We start from the raw sequence: 18190 nt of genomic DNA, 5'->3' as shown, positions 1-18190 counted from the left end.
GATAAAATCTATACTCCAAAACCTTATCAAGGTCTAATATTAAATTCTTTAGTTGGACCTTGATAATAAATTAATATCAAAATCCTTTAATTCCATGGAACTTTTTATTAGTCTTCTCGATGACTTTAGCTTTTGCAAGATAGCTTTTAAATAGAGGTTTGTGTAAACACCAATAGTATGGGCTTGAAGATACAAAATTAATTTGCTCGCCAAGAATATGAGTGCTAGAGATATATTATAAATCAATGAATAATGACTTTTTGTGTTGAAAAAAATATTGCTAACATAGTAAACGAGGCGTTGAATTTTCAATTCCTTCCTAATCAAGGATAAATTTATTTTATACAGAAATAGTGCAAGACAGAGACACAACATCCCGCCTTGTAATAGTTTTAATAACATAGGAAGTTATGCCAAGTGTATTTTGAGCAGATCAAAACCAACTTGACACTCATTTGTTTGCTAAAAATTAATATTTCAAACATCCTTCAATATCTTAAAGAATGCGCGATATATGTCTCTTAATCTTGCCAGAACATGAGATGGCGTAACTATCCTTCCACTTAAAATTTTTATCTCTTTTATGTTTTTGGGAGGCATCACATGCTTAAGCGCATTAATTTTATGAGGATTCACCTCTATTTTATGGTGAATGACTGTAAATTTGAAATACTTGTCTTATGTGACTTTGAAGCACATTTGACTAGGATGAGATGTATGTGATACTCCCAAAATTGATGAAAATATTTTTTTTTCAAGTTGGGACTACGTAGAGAGATTTCCAAGCCATTAACCAATATATCATTGATATAAACCTCCTTAGTATGTATGATGAGGTCTTTAAAAATCTTTTTCTTCAAACACTAGCATATAACACTAACATTTTTTAGCTCAAAGGGCATCGCTCTATAAAAATATAGTCCTTTATATATTTGGAAAGAAGTAGTCTCCTCATAATCAGAATATATTTTTATTTGGTTGTAAATATAATAAACAATCATGAAGTTAAACATTTGATGTCCAGAAATAACATCAACCAATTGACCTATTTAGAGGAAGAGGAAGGCGACCTTTGTTAAAATCAGAATAGTCGATGCAAGTCCTATATGCTTTAGAAGCCTTCTTCACCATAACGATGTTTGCAAGCTAAGTGGGATGATGCACATCCCATAACAAATTAGCTTGGAAGAGAGCTTATCGACTTATTGTTTAATTATTTGTTGGATTTATGGCACAAATTTTTGCTTCTTTTGGATGATCGATTTATATGTGGGGTTGATCTTTAGATAAAGCATAATTACCTTAGAATCAATTTCGGGCATATTTACCAGACTCTACACAAACAAGTCTTGATTTTTGCAACTAAAACCCACATACTCTCACTTTTGTCCATATGATAATAAATATCCATGCTACACTTTCCATGAGGGGTACCTCTGATAAGAAGATAGATCAAATCTTCACTAGCAAAACTCACTAAGATATAACTTGATCTTAGAAGTCTAAAGTCTCAATGCAGAGATTCTTTAACAATCACTATTGAGCTCGTCTGAGGTAGCATGATTGTGCTATTTTTATCCTCCCAAATAAAGGTAGATGTTGGAAATTTTTTATCTGAAGGTGTGATAATAAATTACAGACCCAAAGAATGACTAGAGAGGCCTTTCGAAGATGACATTAAATTACAGACCCAAAGAATGACTAGAGAGGCCTTCCGAAGATGACATATGTTAATTCTAACTTGACAATAGTGAATTGTGTCATGTGAGTCTTTTGATGAGGGAAAACTCTCAATTTAATATGGAGAGTGATTGTCCACTCAGCATTCATTGATTGATTATTAAAGTCATATAGAGGCTCAGGAGCTTGTGACAGTTTTTCCCTAGTTAACCCCAAACCATGGAAAGTTGAACAAAATAAAACATCAATATAGGTCTCTCCATCAATAAAAATTCTCTTTATGTTATATTAAGGGTCCCCAATTACGACAGTTATTATAAGAGGACCTTGATGAGGGGTTTGGACCCTCGCAAGATAAAGTTCATAAAAAATATGGAGTAGTTGACACGAGATTTCCTTAGTGACAATAACTTGCTTGAATATCAATGGTCCTCCAATGATCTTTGTAATTATGCCAATAGTTAGACAATTCTCCTACTGTTGCTTTTAGGCTTTCTACCCCTCAATAGGGGCATTATTGGTGCAAGGGATATTGCTTTGAATGAATTAGTCTAAATATCCTTGTTTGATTGACCTTTCAATATCCTATTAGAGTTTAAAATAGAGTGTAGTATTATGACTATGACTTCCCCATATTTGATCTCAACACAGGCGACCACTTGAGAATTTTCTTATCATAAATCGCCATCAGGATGTTGACACGTGATGTGTTAAACAACACATACTCATTCTTTGACTGAGATTCACATATCTAAGGTTGGGGGGGAAAAACAAAAATTTCTATGGCTCATACTTTTTTCATTGTGAAACTTGAATAGTATCTATGAGGCCTTTTTTCATTGTGAAACTTGAATAGTATCTATGAGGTCCTTCTTATAATTTTTTTATTGCCTCTCAATTTAATTTTTATTTGTAGTAATAGTTTCACCAGTAGCAATTCATTTCTCAAAATAATGAATCTCCTGCATCAAAGAAGAGTAGAAAGCACAGGATATAGTCCCCCCAAGGACATACATCTTAGTAACTCTATATCTACTTTTGGGATTTAACAAGTTTCAATGGAGAATCGGAAATAGTCCTTTAGCGGCAACCCTCACTTTGGTAAATCCCGAATAGGTGAAAGGGATCTTTGATAATCCTTCAATTTAAGATGAATTGCTCCATAAACACTTTAGAAGCTCATAAAAAATATGAATGTTTTCCATTAAGAAAGAATAAAATCAACTATATGCTTGGCCTTTAAATTCATAGGAAAAAATTGACAAGGGAGTGCATCAGAGACTCTTTGTATATGTATGATAGTTCTGAAGTGATCAACGTGTTCACATTGGTGAGACATCCTTGATAAGAATCAACACTTGAAAGCTTAAACCCGGTTGGAATATAGTGTTGAATGAAAGTCTTGGCTAATAGAGAAGACTCTTGAGAACCATGTCAAGTGATAAATATCTTCCATCCATCATAGGGAACTCTTCGCATACTAGAAGTCATGATTTGTCATAAATTACATGAGGTCAAACTACATTATCCACACGTATTAGAGGCTTTATGATGGGAGGTGGATGTATAGAGCTAGCAGTGTCCAGTAGTTCAACTTCATGAAGGGGAACTTCAATGCATGGAGGGAGTGTCAATTGTGCACCTCTGGTCAATGAATTTTGAGGTAGCAATGTGCTCTAGCATGCACAACAGTTGTTTGTTGAGCCTCACATAAAATTTAGATAATCTCATTCTAAGATTCCTACATTCTTCATACACAATTTTCAAGTAGTCCTAAGAAGGTTTCTTCATTAGCAAAATGATGTGAATAATTAGGAAATAGAGTAGATGCTTGATGTTCCAGACTTCGAGATTGCACCCTAGAATGATGGATATTAGAGCAAAAATCGTGTGTATTGCACTTATTAGCCATCAATGAAGTGCATACTTCTATCAACGTGACTTCATTTCCCATAAACAATGCCAAATTGTTGCATGTCATAAGATTCGTGATGGTAGAGTGATAATTTAATGTCTTAGCGTTGTATGAATATCTAACACACAAATAATTTGAAAGTAGTAAGAGGGGGAACCAAAATTTTTATGTGAGAAAATATTAAAAAAAGAAAAAAGCTTGAGGTCTAGCCTTGACGAAGTATCCAGTATAAGTATGTAAGTACAAAGATACACTATTTTTCCACAATCGGGAGAGCAGGGTTACAATTTCACACCAAATATAACGGTTACCCGTATACAATATAAAGAAAACTTCAAATGTCCAAAAAAATCATCATATTTTGAAAATGATGGTCATAAGTAGTTGTTGTCGGATCTTCAATGTGACATTATTCATTACACTGTATTTGAGATACAATATTAGCAAGTAGAGTTTATCAATAATGATAAGCAAGGAAGACAAACGATAGTCAATGAAGACTAGTGGTTGATGGTGGTCGTCACAGGGGTTGTCACATATATATATATATATATATATATATATATATCAAAATTTATCACCTGGGCATCAAAATGACATTATTCATTACATCGTATTTAACATACGTCGTTAGCAAGTAGAGTTTACCAACAACAACAAGCAGGAGGGGGGCTGACAGTGTTGATGGTGGGTGAACGACGGTGGTGGTTGCTACGGAAGCCAGAAGATATCGTTAGGCCTTCACCCAAGAACATCACTAAAATTCAACCCATTCCCCTCCCCTCTCCAAGTCAGGAGAGGATGTTTATTTATAACCTATAAGGGAGAGATATTTTGGTCATTTGGCGAATACCTCCTCTAAACATCTAATTGGATGATCAATATTGACCCCCCTTAATTATTAAGGCTTTTTAATGATTTGAAGGCTTTAATGATCTCACAATTAAGCAAATTAATGCTCGTTGAATTCCTCTTATCGAGATGCTCAATTTGCCTATAATCATGTTAAATTTGGAGTTCAATTTGATAATTTAATTAATGATCTGAAGCCTCCAAATACACTTTAATGACTTAATTTAGACTTGAACTGAGATTGAAATAATTTTTGCATCATCAGGTCCGTCTTGTCAAGACCTTTAGTTTAACTATAATGTTGTTGAAATCTGGGCCTTGCATAATCTTTAATTAGAATATGAAATATTTCATATTTAAAAATATATCGAGATTCATGTCAAATTATAAAATTTATTTATGACACAACACTATTAAAATTTATAGAATTAAAATTCTCTCATATTTTAGTATTTTTTAATTTTTAATTAATGTACATGCACTAGGGCACATTAAATTAACTCAGACATTATTGCCTATCACTTTCATGAATTTAACTGGTTTAAAAAAGGAAATTACAAAATTTGATAATACAGTTTAAAAAAAAATGAACAAAAAATAAATTAAATATGTAGCACTCCAATATTGTTATTGATAAATTTAATACTCCTTTCCATTCATTTTTTAAATTCTCACTCAATTATCAAAATACATGATAAAAATTTAACTCAAAATTTCCATTTTTATTAAATTTTTAATATATTGATTGTGACATTCATAAATGATAAAAGATTACTCATTTTAATTTTATGAATATCATTATTTCAATTGATGTGCATGTAATTATCAAAACAAATAATAATAATAATAATAATAATAATAATAATATCCCCAAACAGCTTTCGACAGTTCAAACCCTTTTACAGAAACGAGAAAATTATTATGTCAGAGCTTCTAATGTAGAGAACAATTCGAAGTCCAATGAAATCACCAGGACTGTCAAAAAAGCTCGTTGTTCGTGAACAGCTTGTGTTCGACTCGTTTGTTAAATAAACTAGGTTCGTGAACAGCTTGTGTTCGACTCGTTCGTTAAGTAAACTAGCTGAACACGAACAAGTTTTTAAAGCTCGAATTATAAACGAGCCGAACACAAACAACCCTTTGTTCGCTCTTGTTCGGCTCGTTTTAGCACGAAATAAAAAAATATATATAATTATTTATATAAAAATATATTACACATATTGTTTATATAATACTATATTATATATATTTATATCTAAATTTAAACTGTAACTGCTCTCGTGGTAATGTGGTTATGCGTCTTGTTTTGCGTGCATTTGATTCAAGTTTGAATCCAACACTCTACATCTATTTTTTCAGTATAATTTTAACGAGTCAATTTCGAGCCAAACACGAACACAAATATTTAAATCGAGTCGAACACGAACACACTGTTCACGAGCTATTTTCAAACACGAGCCAATTTTGAACATGAATAATTTCGAATAAGCAGAACACAAGTTAAGTCTGAGCTCCCTAAAGCTCGGCTCGTTTACTGCCCTATAAATCACGTCACGTAGCGGTCACAGAAAATAAAATAAAATTTGTTCGATAACACAGGAGAATATTCCTTCCTTGTTATTCCGTGTTATTCATGTATTATTGTATGTTATTCAAATGTTATTGTGTTCTTAAGAGTATTTTTGTTTTTATAATAATGTATCAATAACATTTAAATAATACACAATAACATTTGAATAACACGGGAGAAATATTTTCTAAAAGTAAATTTTTATTATATATATTTATATCTAAATTTAAATTATAACTGCTCTCGTGGTAATGTGGTTATGCGTCTTATTTTGCGTGCATTTGATTCAAGTTTGAATCCAACACTCTACATCTATTTTTTCAGTTTAATTTTAACGAGTCAATTTCGAGCCAAACACGAACACAAATATTTAAATCGAGTCGAACACGAACACACTGTTCACGAGCCATTTTCAAACACTAGCCAATTTCGAACATGAATAATTTCGAACAAGCAGAACACAAGTTAAGCCTGGGCTCCCTCAAGCTCGGCTCGTTTACTGCCCTATAAATCACGTTAGGTGGCGGCACAGAAAATAAAATAAAATTTGTCCGATAACACAGGAGAATATTCCTTCAGTGTTATTCCGTGTTATTCATGTATTATTGTATGTTATTCAGATGTTATTGTGTTCTTGAGAGTATTTTTGTTCTTATAATAATGTATCAATAACACTTAGATAACACACAGTAACATTTGAATAACACCGGAAAAATATTTTTTAAAAATAAATTTAATTTTATTTTATTTTATTTTTATCACTAGTTGGATTCTAAATGGTTCCTTACCATAAACATAAGGTGAAAGAATAATTTCCCACCAAAACGTCGGCTCAAAGCAAATCGATTATTACCACGTTGATACCTCCTTCGCCATGGCCGCCGGTGCTTGGCTCCCGCCGGTTGATCTCACCGCCTCCGGCCGGCCAGTACTCTTCCCTGGCGAGGTTGAACGCCTCTTCCTTTCATCCATCGACCTCCAGGCCGACGAGAATCCTTCTCTTTCCCCGCTCCGCTCGGGCCTCCTCATCCTCACCTCCCACCGCCTGCTCTGGATCAACGACACGTCCCGCTTCGCCCACTCTATTCCCCTCGATTCAGTCATCCATGCCTTTCCTCCAAAAAAATCCATCAAAAGCGTGTTCGCTAGCCCTAGGATTCGAATCCAGGTTTCTGCCTGTAAGGATGGAAAGATCATCGGTGGCCAGGGAACGACGTCGGTGGTGATTACAATCGTGATGCGAGGTGGTAAGAGTGATCCGGAAGCGTTTTACGGGAAGTTATGGGAGGTTTTGAAGTCAAGGTCGTGGGAGGTGGAGGAAGCGAAAGGAAGTGAGGCTGTGGGGGAGCTTAGGGCCAGCGGTTCGGGAGAGGGAACGAGCGTAGTGAGAACGGCGGTGGTTGGTGTTGCGGGTATTTTGAGGAAGGAGCAGGAAATGTGGGAGAGCACGGACAAGAGCTTGCAGGATGCTTTCCAGGACCTCAATGCTTTGATGGTACGCCATGTTTTATGTACTTTTTGGCGTTCCTAGTCTACATTTGTGTCTTGAAACTCTCTATATGCCTTTTAAGTGATATTGTTTGCAGCATGTTATGGTGTTTGGCTGCAACCCGAAATTACGTTAAATAAGATTTATCAAATCCTTTAAATCCGATACTATGTAGGACCAGGGGTGGAAAGTCTGTAGAGACTAATGATATCCCAATTTAAGTGTGGAAATGTATAAGAGATTTGGGAGTTTCTTGACTTACTAAACTCTTTAATATTACTTTAAAAACTAAAAAGATGCCTGAGGAGTGGAGGAAATGTATTTTGGTCCCCATTTTTAAGAATTAAGGGGATGCACAAGAGTGTACAAATTATAGAGGAATTAAGTTGATATGTCAATACTTTAAAATTACGGGAAAGGGTAATTGAACATAAGACGCATTACAAAGATTTCTCATAATCAATTTGGATTTATGCCGGGCAGGTTTACTATGGAAGCTATACATTTATTGAGAGGTTTGATGGAGAAATTCAAAGATAATAAAGAATATGATTTTTATTGATTTAGAAAAAGCTTATGATAAAGTTCCAAGAGATATCATTTGGAGAGTTCTTGTGAAGAAAGATATGGATATGACTTGCATTCAAGTCATTAAAGATAAGTATACTAGAGATGTTACTTGTGTTCGAACAAAAGAAGGACTGACCAAATATATTCCCATTTTTGTTGGATTACATCAGGGATCATCATTAAGCTCATATCTTTTTGCTTCAGTTATGGATGCTTTTACTGGACATTTACAAGCAGATGTACCTTGGTGTATGCTTTTTGCTGATGATATACTTCTCGTGGCTAAGACAAGTGAGAAAGCCCAAGAAAAACTTGAATTATGGAGGTCTACATTAGTGCTTAAAGGCCTTCGTTTGAGTAGAACTAAAACTGAATGCATGGAATGTAATTTTAGTAGTAGTAGCTCTAGTGATAAAATTGTAATCATGAGTGATCAAATTATTAAAATGTGTGAACGCTTTGGATATCTCAGTCCTATTTGCTCAAAGTGATGGTGATATAGATGCGGATGTTATTAGTAGAATTCAAGTTGGTTGGCTGAAGTGGAGGAATGCTTCGGGTCTATTGTGTGATAGAAATGTACCCCTTACACTGAAAGGAAAATTTATAAGATGGTGGTGAAGTATGACACTAAATGTTGACCTTTAAAAGAGAAGCATAATACTAAGTTAAGTGTTGTCGAGATAAGAATGATTAGGTGGATGAGGGACTTTACACTTAGAGACAAAATGCGAAATGAATATATCCGTGATAGTGTTGGTGTAGCTCTAGTGGCGGACAAAATTAGAGACAGTCATCTTAGATGGTTTGGTCACATTAAACGTCGATCATTTGATGATCCCATTAGCAAAGTAGATTTTTTTAGATTCGACTTATATTAAGAAAGACAAAGGCAGAACTAGAAAGACTTTGGTTTGGTCACATTAAATGTCGACCATTTGATGATAGCAAAGTAGATTTTTTAGATTCGACTTATATTAAGAAAGACAGAGGCAGACCTAGAAAGACAGGGGCATATTGTATAAAAGAGGGCATATTGTATAAAAGACAAAGACGGTCTTAATTTATTAGAATTAAATGAAAATATGACACTCAATAGAATGCAATGGAGAAAAATGATTCATGTAGCCTACCCCACTTAGTGGGATAAAGGTTTGTTGTTGTTATTTAAATCCGATACTTTGTGCGACAGCAGAAGAAATTCTTAAATCCGCCTCACAATGGATTTAGTAAATCCATATTTACGTTGTAAAAAAGACAAAACGTAGGGAGAAAAGATAGAATGTGAAAAAATTGATTTAAAGGAGCGTTGGATTTAATTTTTTTTATGTTTGGTTGGATTTACTCTAAATCCATGCTAAATCCTATTTACATTATGCTACCAAACAACGCCTAAGCTTGATATAAGCATGCTAAAGTTGAACATAAAGCTGATGATTTGTTCACAGTTTGTTATTTTAAAATGGCTTAAATTTAGCGCTACCCGCAATTTTGTTCACCACATTATTTGTATTCATTTATTATTGATTATTGTTTAATCCTGTTTTGTTTGTGCCTTCACACCTCAAGAAAAATGATGAGCTTGAGAGAAGAGATTAGTCGAATGCAATGTGTTATTTCTTAGAATAATGGTTCAATCGATCGTTCTTTGTACATTAATTCTTCTTCTATAAAAATAGGGGTATTTTTTTATAAATTATACGTAGGCTATGATTACACTCAAATATCTAGGATCTCGGGTTGCTCAAATTTGTCTTTTTTTTTTAATCTTGAGAGCATAAACTATATTATCTTCGATGTCCTCGCACGTAACATCCAACATCTGATCGACCTCTTGTCTTGAGAATTCTCTTTGAGGCCACTCATCCCTTTGGGTGAATAGATTATGATCTCACGAGACATTTGAAGTCTCTAGGTGACTCTAGGGTCGGGAATTGCTACGTGACCGCCTATAATTGAGCTACTTGTGTTAGGATATCCTTTCCCAACAGCTCATACTTGGCAATTTGTACTCGGCTATATAGATCCATCAGCTTGTACTCACCTGTTTGTTGGATTGGATCTCTTGATGAATTGGCCGATAAAATGCCCGCTATACTTGCTTGAACTTTTGCTGGCCCATCATGGCTGCTTTCGGTCATAAAATTATTGATTATTATTACTGTGACATTGTATTTAATGTTTTCATTTCAATTATTGATTGTTATTACTGTGATGTTGTTTCTACAATTGTTTGTGGAACCATGGGATTTGCTAAAACCCTATGTGGTTATATGTAATATGAAAATTTTATTATTAAATCCTTTTGCAATCATGTATGTTTCAGTGCAATTATATATATTATAGAAATTTTGCAACCTCTCCCAACTTCAAATTCTAGTTCTGCTACTAGTTATTAATTTTATTATATAATACATGGTGCTAAGCATATAACGGAGCAATGAAGTAATCAAGTTTTAATTGACGTAGCTTTCATTTGCTGCACTAGAACTCTAAACTCTGTTGTTAATCTATTTTATAGAGAAGCTAAACCAAGTTTCATGTTGGGAAAATAGGCCCATCCTTACAATTGCCTTTCTTAATTTAATGGGGTGCCCAGTATGTATTCTAATCCACATTCGTGTTTTAGCATGAAATGAAAGCCTTTCTGAGAACCAACATGCTTTGACTTTTAAGAGAGAGAAGAACAAATCTAGTCTAGTATTGGGAGTCTGGGTAGCTCTGGTTCACTCGTTACATGGTTTTGTTTTTTGAGATATATTCTCAAACTAGGAGAAACAGTTTCATGTATTATTTTTTGAAGATTTGATAGGTAGCTAGTGTTCGCTCATCTTACTACTGGTGATTTCAGTCCTACAAGAATTTAAATTTCTAAATATTTTCCTTCTATCTTCCCCGTAAAAGGTACTAGAAGTTAGGTTTCTCGCATTGCATATTCCATGTATAATTGCTGGTCTACTAGAATCAGAACTGGAATATATTGGTGTGCATAACGACCAAATCGCCATACATGAAATAGCTTGCGTCTATAACAATAGGCTATTGTAGGAGTAGTTGAAAAGAGGAAGTCCTTACATGTTGCATAAGGATTTTCATTATTAAAAAGTTTGGTCTCAAGAAAAATGATTTATGTAAAACATTAGATAAGATAGCTCTATATTGACATAGTCTTCTCAAGGAGTATTGAGAATATATGAATTGCAGTTTATTTAATTTCAAAGAAGCACCACATTACAAACATTCTCTCTATTTGTAATGAAGAATATTTTTTCATCTGTTTAGATTGAAATTGAATTTGTTCACGCTTTACAGATTTTCCATTTGTTTTACGCTAGAGTTTGATGGCATATTCTTGCTTACACTTCGTATTTCCAGCATAAATTTTCAATATTCATTCATTGTAATTATTTTGAATTTTGGAAAAAATGTTTTTTTTTCTTGGAGATGCTGGATGAAAATCATAATATCTGGTCACTAGTTTCTTGGGAATATGGTTTGAAACCTAGGTTTATCCTGGCCTGTATTCACTCTATGTTATATGGACGTCTTTTGGTTATCTTATGTGATTTGCATATTAGATACTTTAACAACTAAAAATATCAACTTTTCAACAAATTTCATGAATGATGAAGTGCTTTCTTTTATCTGGTACGTGCTGATTTTTTTCAAGAAAGTGATGTTTCTTATAAGCTGTCTTTAGGATCTTTTTTGAAGTGCTAAAGTGGATCAATATCTATATAGAGTAAAGCTAAAGAGATGGTTGCATTAGCTGAGAAAATGAGGCAGAAGTTGCTATCTGGTTCAGCTGCTCAGGCTAATGCAAATGAAGAGGAGATGGGTTCTAAGCAAGAGATGCAAGATTGGCTACTCAGTGTTGGTATTGTATCACCTGTTACAAAAGAGTCCGCTGGTGCTCTCTATCATCAGCAATTATCTCGCCAGGTACTATGTTTTTAAATTATATGCTTTTTTTTTTAAAAAAAAGAAGATGGCTTTCAGAATACATGACTTTTTGGATTGATAATTTTGTTTCTTATATTTCTAGAATTTGTTAAATTACATGAGAAATGATATCAAAAGTTCAATTTTTTTTTCCCTTGTGTTATGTTACTAGGATATATATTCATTTTCATTGACTGAATTACTTTTTAAAATAAACAGCACATATGGCATATGATGTCACAAATAAGTTGCTTGTCTATTACATTTAATTTTAATTGTTCAGGAGCATGTCAGATCTAATAAACATTAAGAGAAATTTTGTAGACTAGCTTGAGAAGAAGTCAGATCTAATAAACATTAAGAGAAATTTTGTAGACCAGCTTGAGAAGAAGATTAAGAAAGGGCAGCTTATAAGTGCGGGTGGCGTTTTCAAAACGCCGCCCTACCGTTTGGTTAGCACTTATTGAAAAATTATTTAAAAACGCGTTTTTAAATTCCTTAAACACGCGGACCGCGGGCTGACCCCCGCGGTCCGCGTTTCGCGATAAAACTTTACGGGATATGCCCCTTCGCCCGTGACTTGCCCTTTTTTCGCCACGGGCCTTTCTCCTTCTCCCTCCCCTCTCCCGCACCCATTATAGAAATTTTGCAACCTCTCCCAACTTCAAATTCTAGTTCTGCTACTAGTTATTAATTTTATTATATAATACATGGTGCTAAGCATATAACGGAGCAATGAAGTAATCAAGTTTTAATTGAAGTAGCTTTCATTTGCCGCACTAGAACTCTAAACTCTGTTGTTAATCTATTTTATAGAGAAGCTAAACCAAGTTTCATGTTGGGAAAATAGGCCCATCCTTACAATTGCCTTTCTTAATTTAATGGGGTGCCCAGTATGTATTCTAATCCACATTCGTGTTTTAGCATGAAATGAAAGCCTTTCTGAGAACCAACATGCTTTGACTTTTAAGAGAGAGAAGAACAAATCTAGTCTAGTATTGGGAGTCTGGGTAGCTCTGGTTCACTCGTTACATGGTTTTGTTTTTTGAGATATATTCTCAAACTAGGAGAAACAGTTTCATGTATTATTTTTTGAAGATTTGATAGGTAGCTAGTGTTCGCTCATCTTACTACTGGTGATTTCAGTCCTACAAGAATTTAAATTTCTAAATATTTTCCTTCTATCTTCCCCGTAAAAGGTACTAGAAGTTAGGTTTCTCACATTGCATATTCCATGTATAATTGCTGGTCTACTAGAATCAGAACTGGAATATATTGGTGTGCATAACGACCAAATCGCCATACATGAAATAGCTTGCGTCTATAACAATAGGCTATTGTAGGAGTAGTTGAAAAGAGGAAGTCCTTACATGTTGCATAAGGATTTTCATTATTAAAAAGTTTGGTCCCAAGAAAAATGATTTATGTAAAACATTAGATAAGATAGCTCTATATTGACATAGTCTTCTCAAGGAGTATTGAGAATATATGAATTGCAGTTTATTTAATTTCAAAGAAGCACCACATTACAAACATTCTCTCTATTTGTAATGAAGAATATTTTTTCATCTGTTTAGATTGAAATTGAATTTGTTCACGCTTTACAGATTTTCCATTTGTTTTACGCTAGAGTTTGATGGCATATTCTTGCTCACACTTCGTATTTCCAGCATAAATTTTCAATATTCATTCATTGTAATTATTTTGAATTTTGGAAAAAATGTTTTTTTTTCTTGGAGATGCTGGATGAAAATCATAATATCTGGTCACTAGTTTCTTGGGAATATGGTTTGAAACCTAGGTTTATCCTGGCCTGTATTCACTCTATGTTATATGGACGTCTTTTGGTTATCTTATGTGATTTGCATATTAGATACTTTAACAACTAAAAATATCAACTTTTCAACAAATTTCATGAATGATGAAGTGCTTTCTTTTATCTGGTACGTGCTGATTTTTTTCAAGAAAGTGATGTTTCTTATAAGCTGTCTTTAGGATCTTTTTTGAAGTGCTAAAGTTGATCAATATCTATATAGAGTAAAGCTAAAGAGATGGTTGCATTAGCTGAGAAAATGAGGCAGAAGTTGCTATCTGGTTCAGCTGCTCAGGCTAATGCAAATGAAGAGGAGATGGGTTCTAAGCAAGAGATGCAAGATTGGCTACTCAGTGTTGGTATTGTATCACCTGTTACAAAAGAGTCCGCTGGTGCTCTCTATCATCAGCAATTATCTCGCCAGGTACTATGTTTTTAAATTATATGCTTTTTTTTTAAAAAAAAAGAAGATGGCTTTCAGAATACATGACTTTTTGGATTGATAATTTTGTTTCTTATATTTCTAGAATTTGTTAAATTACATGAGAAATGATATCAAAAGTTCAATTTTTTTTTCCCTTGTGTTATGTTACTAGGATATATATTCATTTTCATTGACTGAATTACTTTTTAAAATAAACAGCACATATGGCATATGATGTCACAAATAAGTTGCTTGTCTATTACATTTAATTTTAATTGTTCAGGAGCTTGTCAGATCTAATAAACATTAAGAGAAATTTTGTAGACCAGCTTGAGAAGAAGATTAAGAAAGTTGTCTCATAGTAAGGGTTGGGTTGACTTCACTGTCACCTCAATGTCATGTCTTCGTCTCAGGAAATGGTTTCTTTACAAGTCAAATAGATTATTATGTACATCTATTCTTTTCTATAACCTGTATTGAATAAACCATCATGTGATGAGCACGGGCTTTTTTATTATATAGAAAAAAATTCCTAAGTTAACTGCATATTGTTACGATGAGCCTGTTTGTGCTGCCATTTATGATGATGATAAATGCCAAGTGCAAATAGTGATGTTCCATTTTATATTATTTAAGCTTAAGTTAGATGTATGGTCATTATGTTTTATAAGTTAATGTAAGTTTTCTCTTTTTCTCTCTCTCACAAATAAAACATTCTTGTACCCTAGAAGGATAGTTTTTCTACTTTATGTTGCTATTTGTAATTTTCTTTTAGATTGCAATATAAATTTTTTCGTATGCATTTTACCATAACGTTTGTCGTATTTAGTAGTTTCTTCGAGTTCAAGTTCATTTTTTAAACCTCCGGTCACAACTAGTTCTATTGAGATGGTCTAAGGTTTCTTATGTTTTATATGTTACGGATTACATTAATGTTTTATATGGATCCTCATTGTTATCCTCCCTTTGGAATATAATTTCCTTGATCTATGATAGATTGCTGGATGAATTGATTGGTTTTCTTTATCATATCTTTGAATAGTTTATATATCTTTGTGTTCATACGGATTTTGCATATGCTTGATTATTTTTAAATTATGCTTTGTTATTTGGGTGAAGGGATATATGAAAGGCTATCCATTATTGCTTAATTTTTTGTATAGGGACTCTTTTTAATTTTCTTGCGTATATTACAATTTATAATCATTACTGTTCATTCTCATGGTCTTCAGTTAAATGGTTAAACTAGGTATTATTAATTATGATTCTCTTTTTTTTGTGGATTATGCGGAAGAAATGTGTTTAAGGAATGTATTTTCTTATTTTTGTTCAATTGTTTTGCCAGTTGCATTGCTAAAGTGAAGATCATGATGGATTTTTGATATTTTAATTATTGAAAAGGTGGCACTCTGGCATTTAAGTACCAGGAACTAAATATATGGAAATTGAGAAAGTAAGAACATCATGTATTAGAGAATAGGAATTGATAGAGGATGTAAAAAAAAGGACACATCTTTAATGTATGATGGACTATCCTAATTATTTGTATAATAGTCGCCATAATCATGAATAATCTAATATCAATATGTCACACTTAAGAACAATGATATTAAGTAATATAATGGCTCGCGACTAAAGCGTGACTTTCATTACATCAGTTCTCTTGACTGTTTAAAACACCATTCTTTGTAGCAAACATTCTACTTGACGAAGAATTGTAGTCCTTGATTGTACCATATAGCTAGTGAAAGCCTACCTGAGGAAGAGATGATGAATGAAAATTCCATCGTAAGGATGAAGAGATGAAGGGGAAGATATCTACTTCTTCAGCTATTATTGGTAGAAAGATCTCAACATATATTCTCAAAACTTCATCATCTTTGGAATTATATTTCAGAAAAATTTTGAGTTTTTCATACCATCGGAATTGATCTTCATATTTTTGTATTAGTGCTTGAAATAAATATTTTAGTCATTTGAGGCATAGTTTGGCCATTATGACTTAAGTTGGATCAATGTGCGTGATACTCTGTTTGGGACATGGTGGTTGGGGAAAAAATAGAAGAGATATGGTTGATGGTTTAAAATTTGGTATTAATGTTGATTTTCTTATTTCAAATTGAATTTATTGTTTAAGAATTTAAATTCTAATTTGATATTGTAAGAGATGATAAATTTAAAGATTTTGATGGAAATATTTTGAAGGATATTATGGAGGATATGAATAGAATGATGACCGCTTAAAGTGGCAATGAAATGATATGATAGTTGCAAACCATTTTCAAACTCTATTTAAATTCAAATTGAACATTGATTTTCTTGTTTTTTTCAAAAATTTTAAATTTAAGCATTAGATTTCCTTGATATTTTAATTTTGAAACGTTCAAAAAATTTGAATTTTGGTTTTTCATTTTTATTTTTTTGAAATTTGTTGCGACCAACCTAATGGAGTGATGGAAGAATTGGTGTAAAAAGGCTGTGTATGCCGCTTTATATGCAGTATCGATGAAACATGTCAAATATAGTTAATGCTTTGTACAATAAAAAATAAATTGAAACCCAAATGTATAAGATTTCACATTATAGATTGGATTTGTGAAGGAAATTGTGGTGGAGTTCTTAGGAGTTCATATAAAAGGCATAAATGGAGAGACTAAAGAGATTTAAGAGAAAATTAGCAAAATTATGATATCTAAAAACCTCAAGGTCAAGATACTCATTCATTTCCTCAAGGAGAACTCAAATCTGAGAACTTTAGCTTCTATATCAATTGACACCATTGCAAGGGCTGGTGAAAGGGAAGGTTATTAGTGGACTTTTGCTCTCTTGACTTGTTCTAAAGGGAAAAATCCAATTTAATGAGAAGATTTAGTAGAAGAGAAATATCTAACGTGACTGGAAGCAAGGGTATAGAAAGAAGGAACCTCATGGATTGGCGAAGAATTGATAAACTGATCCCATAAACTACTCAAAACCCATGAATAATCTAATTTGATATAGAAGAATGAATGTAAAAAATTTTGATTATATGAAAATGATGCACAAAATATTGCTAATTAAACTTACTAACAAACACAATAACTTATGATTTTGAACTGAAGTAAATGAATTGCACCTACATCAAACCTCTTTTAAAGTATGAAACTTTGCAACGGGCATCATGAAATGAAGTAAAGAGCTTGATTATGAAATTCCTCCTTTCCACTATCCTCTTTACTCATTCCCCATATTTTTTAGTTCATGTTTGCTTTTAGTGTTTCAAAATTTTGAAAGCTGTAAAACAAAGAAATTTTAACATTTCATTGGTAATTTGTGCCTTTGAGGCGATTGCTAAAAACCAATTAAGTCTTACAATCCTACTTGCTAATTAGGTGAACTTGGGCCTATTGTAGTTTTACTTTTATTTCAAATCCTATGTGCCATTGAACTAAGAAACTTAGGAAGCTTGCAGGGTTCTCATCTTATCTGATGACCAGGTAGTTTATGGCCTTACTGCGATATTAATAAGATAAAAATTAGAAAATTGTGACATGCATTATGTTGAACCAAAAAATTGTAGACGTTTCTCAACCTTTCTAGCCATAACATTGATAAACTTAGATTGGCATTGACTGAAATATTTATTGAAATTTAAACATGTCTTCTAATTGTTTTAACCATGATAACTTGAAATCTTTTCCCCCTTAATATGTCTTAAGAAAAGATAATCATGATAATTTATCATTTTTGCTATTATTGTGACCAATTTAAAGTATATGGTTTAGAAAAAAAAACATAAGTTTATTATTAAGATCAAGGTTTTGAAAATCAGACCTGAGATTTAGCTTGAAGGAGATGTTGAATGTGCAAAAGTTTAATTGATATGGAGTCAATTTTTGAACCAAATGATGTAATATATATATATATATATATATATATATATTATCATTATTAAA

At 33.0% G+C, this 18190-nt stretch overlaps 1 protein-coding gene across 1 annotated transcript in view; it reads left to right on the top strand.

Annotated features, from left to right (window-relative positions):
• Positions 1–6829: 6829 nt before the first annotated feature.
• The window catches only part of LOC110027024 (vacuolar protein sorting-associated protein 36), a 34665-nt gene continuing 23304 nt past the window's right edge, over positions 6830–18190 (top strand). The window contains exons 1-2 of the mRNA XM_020728284.1: positions 6830–7512; positions 11818–12018. Of these exons, the coding sequence (XP_020583943.1) occupies positions 6892–7512; positions 11818–12018 (822 nt within the window). The 5' untranslated portion in view covers positions 6830–6891. The remainder of the gene's footprint in view (positions 7513–11817; positions 12019–18190) is intronic.

The sequence above is a fragment of the Phalaenopsis equestris genome, unplaced genomic scaffold (assembly GCF_001263595.1).
Source record: "Phalaenopsis equestris unplaced genomic scaffold, ASM126359v1 Scaffold000411, whole genome shotgun sequence".
NCBI classification, from domain to species: domain Eukaryota; kingdom Viridiplantae; phylum Streptophyta; class Magnoliopsida; order Asparagales; family Orchidaceae; genus Phalaenopsis; species Phalaenopsis equestris.
Note: the sequence above shows the minus strand (reverse complement) of the source record. Positions and strands in the feature narration are given on the sequence as shown.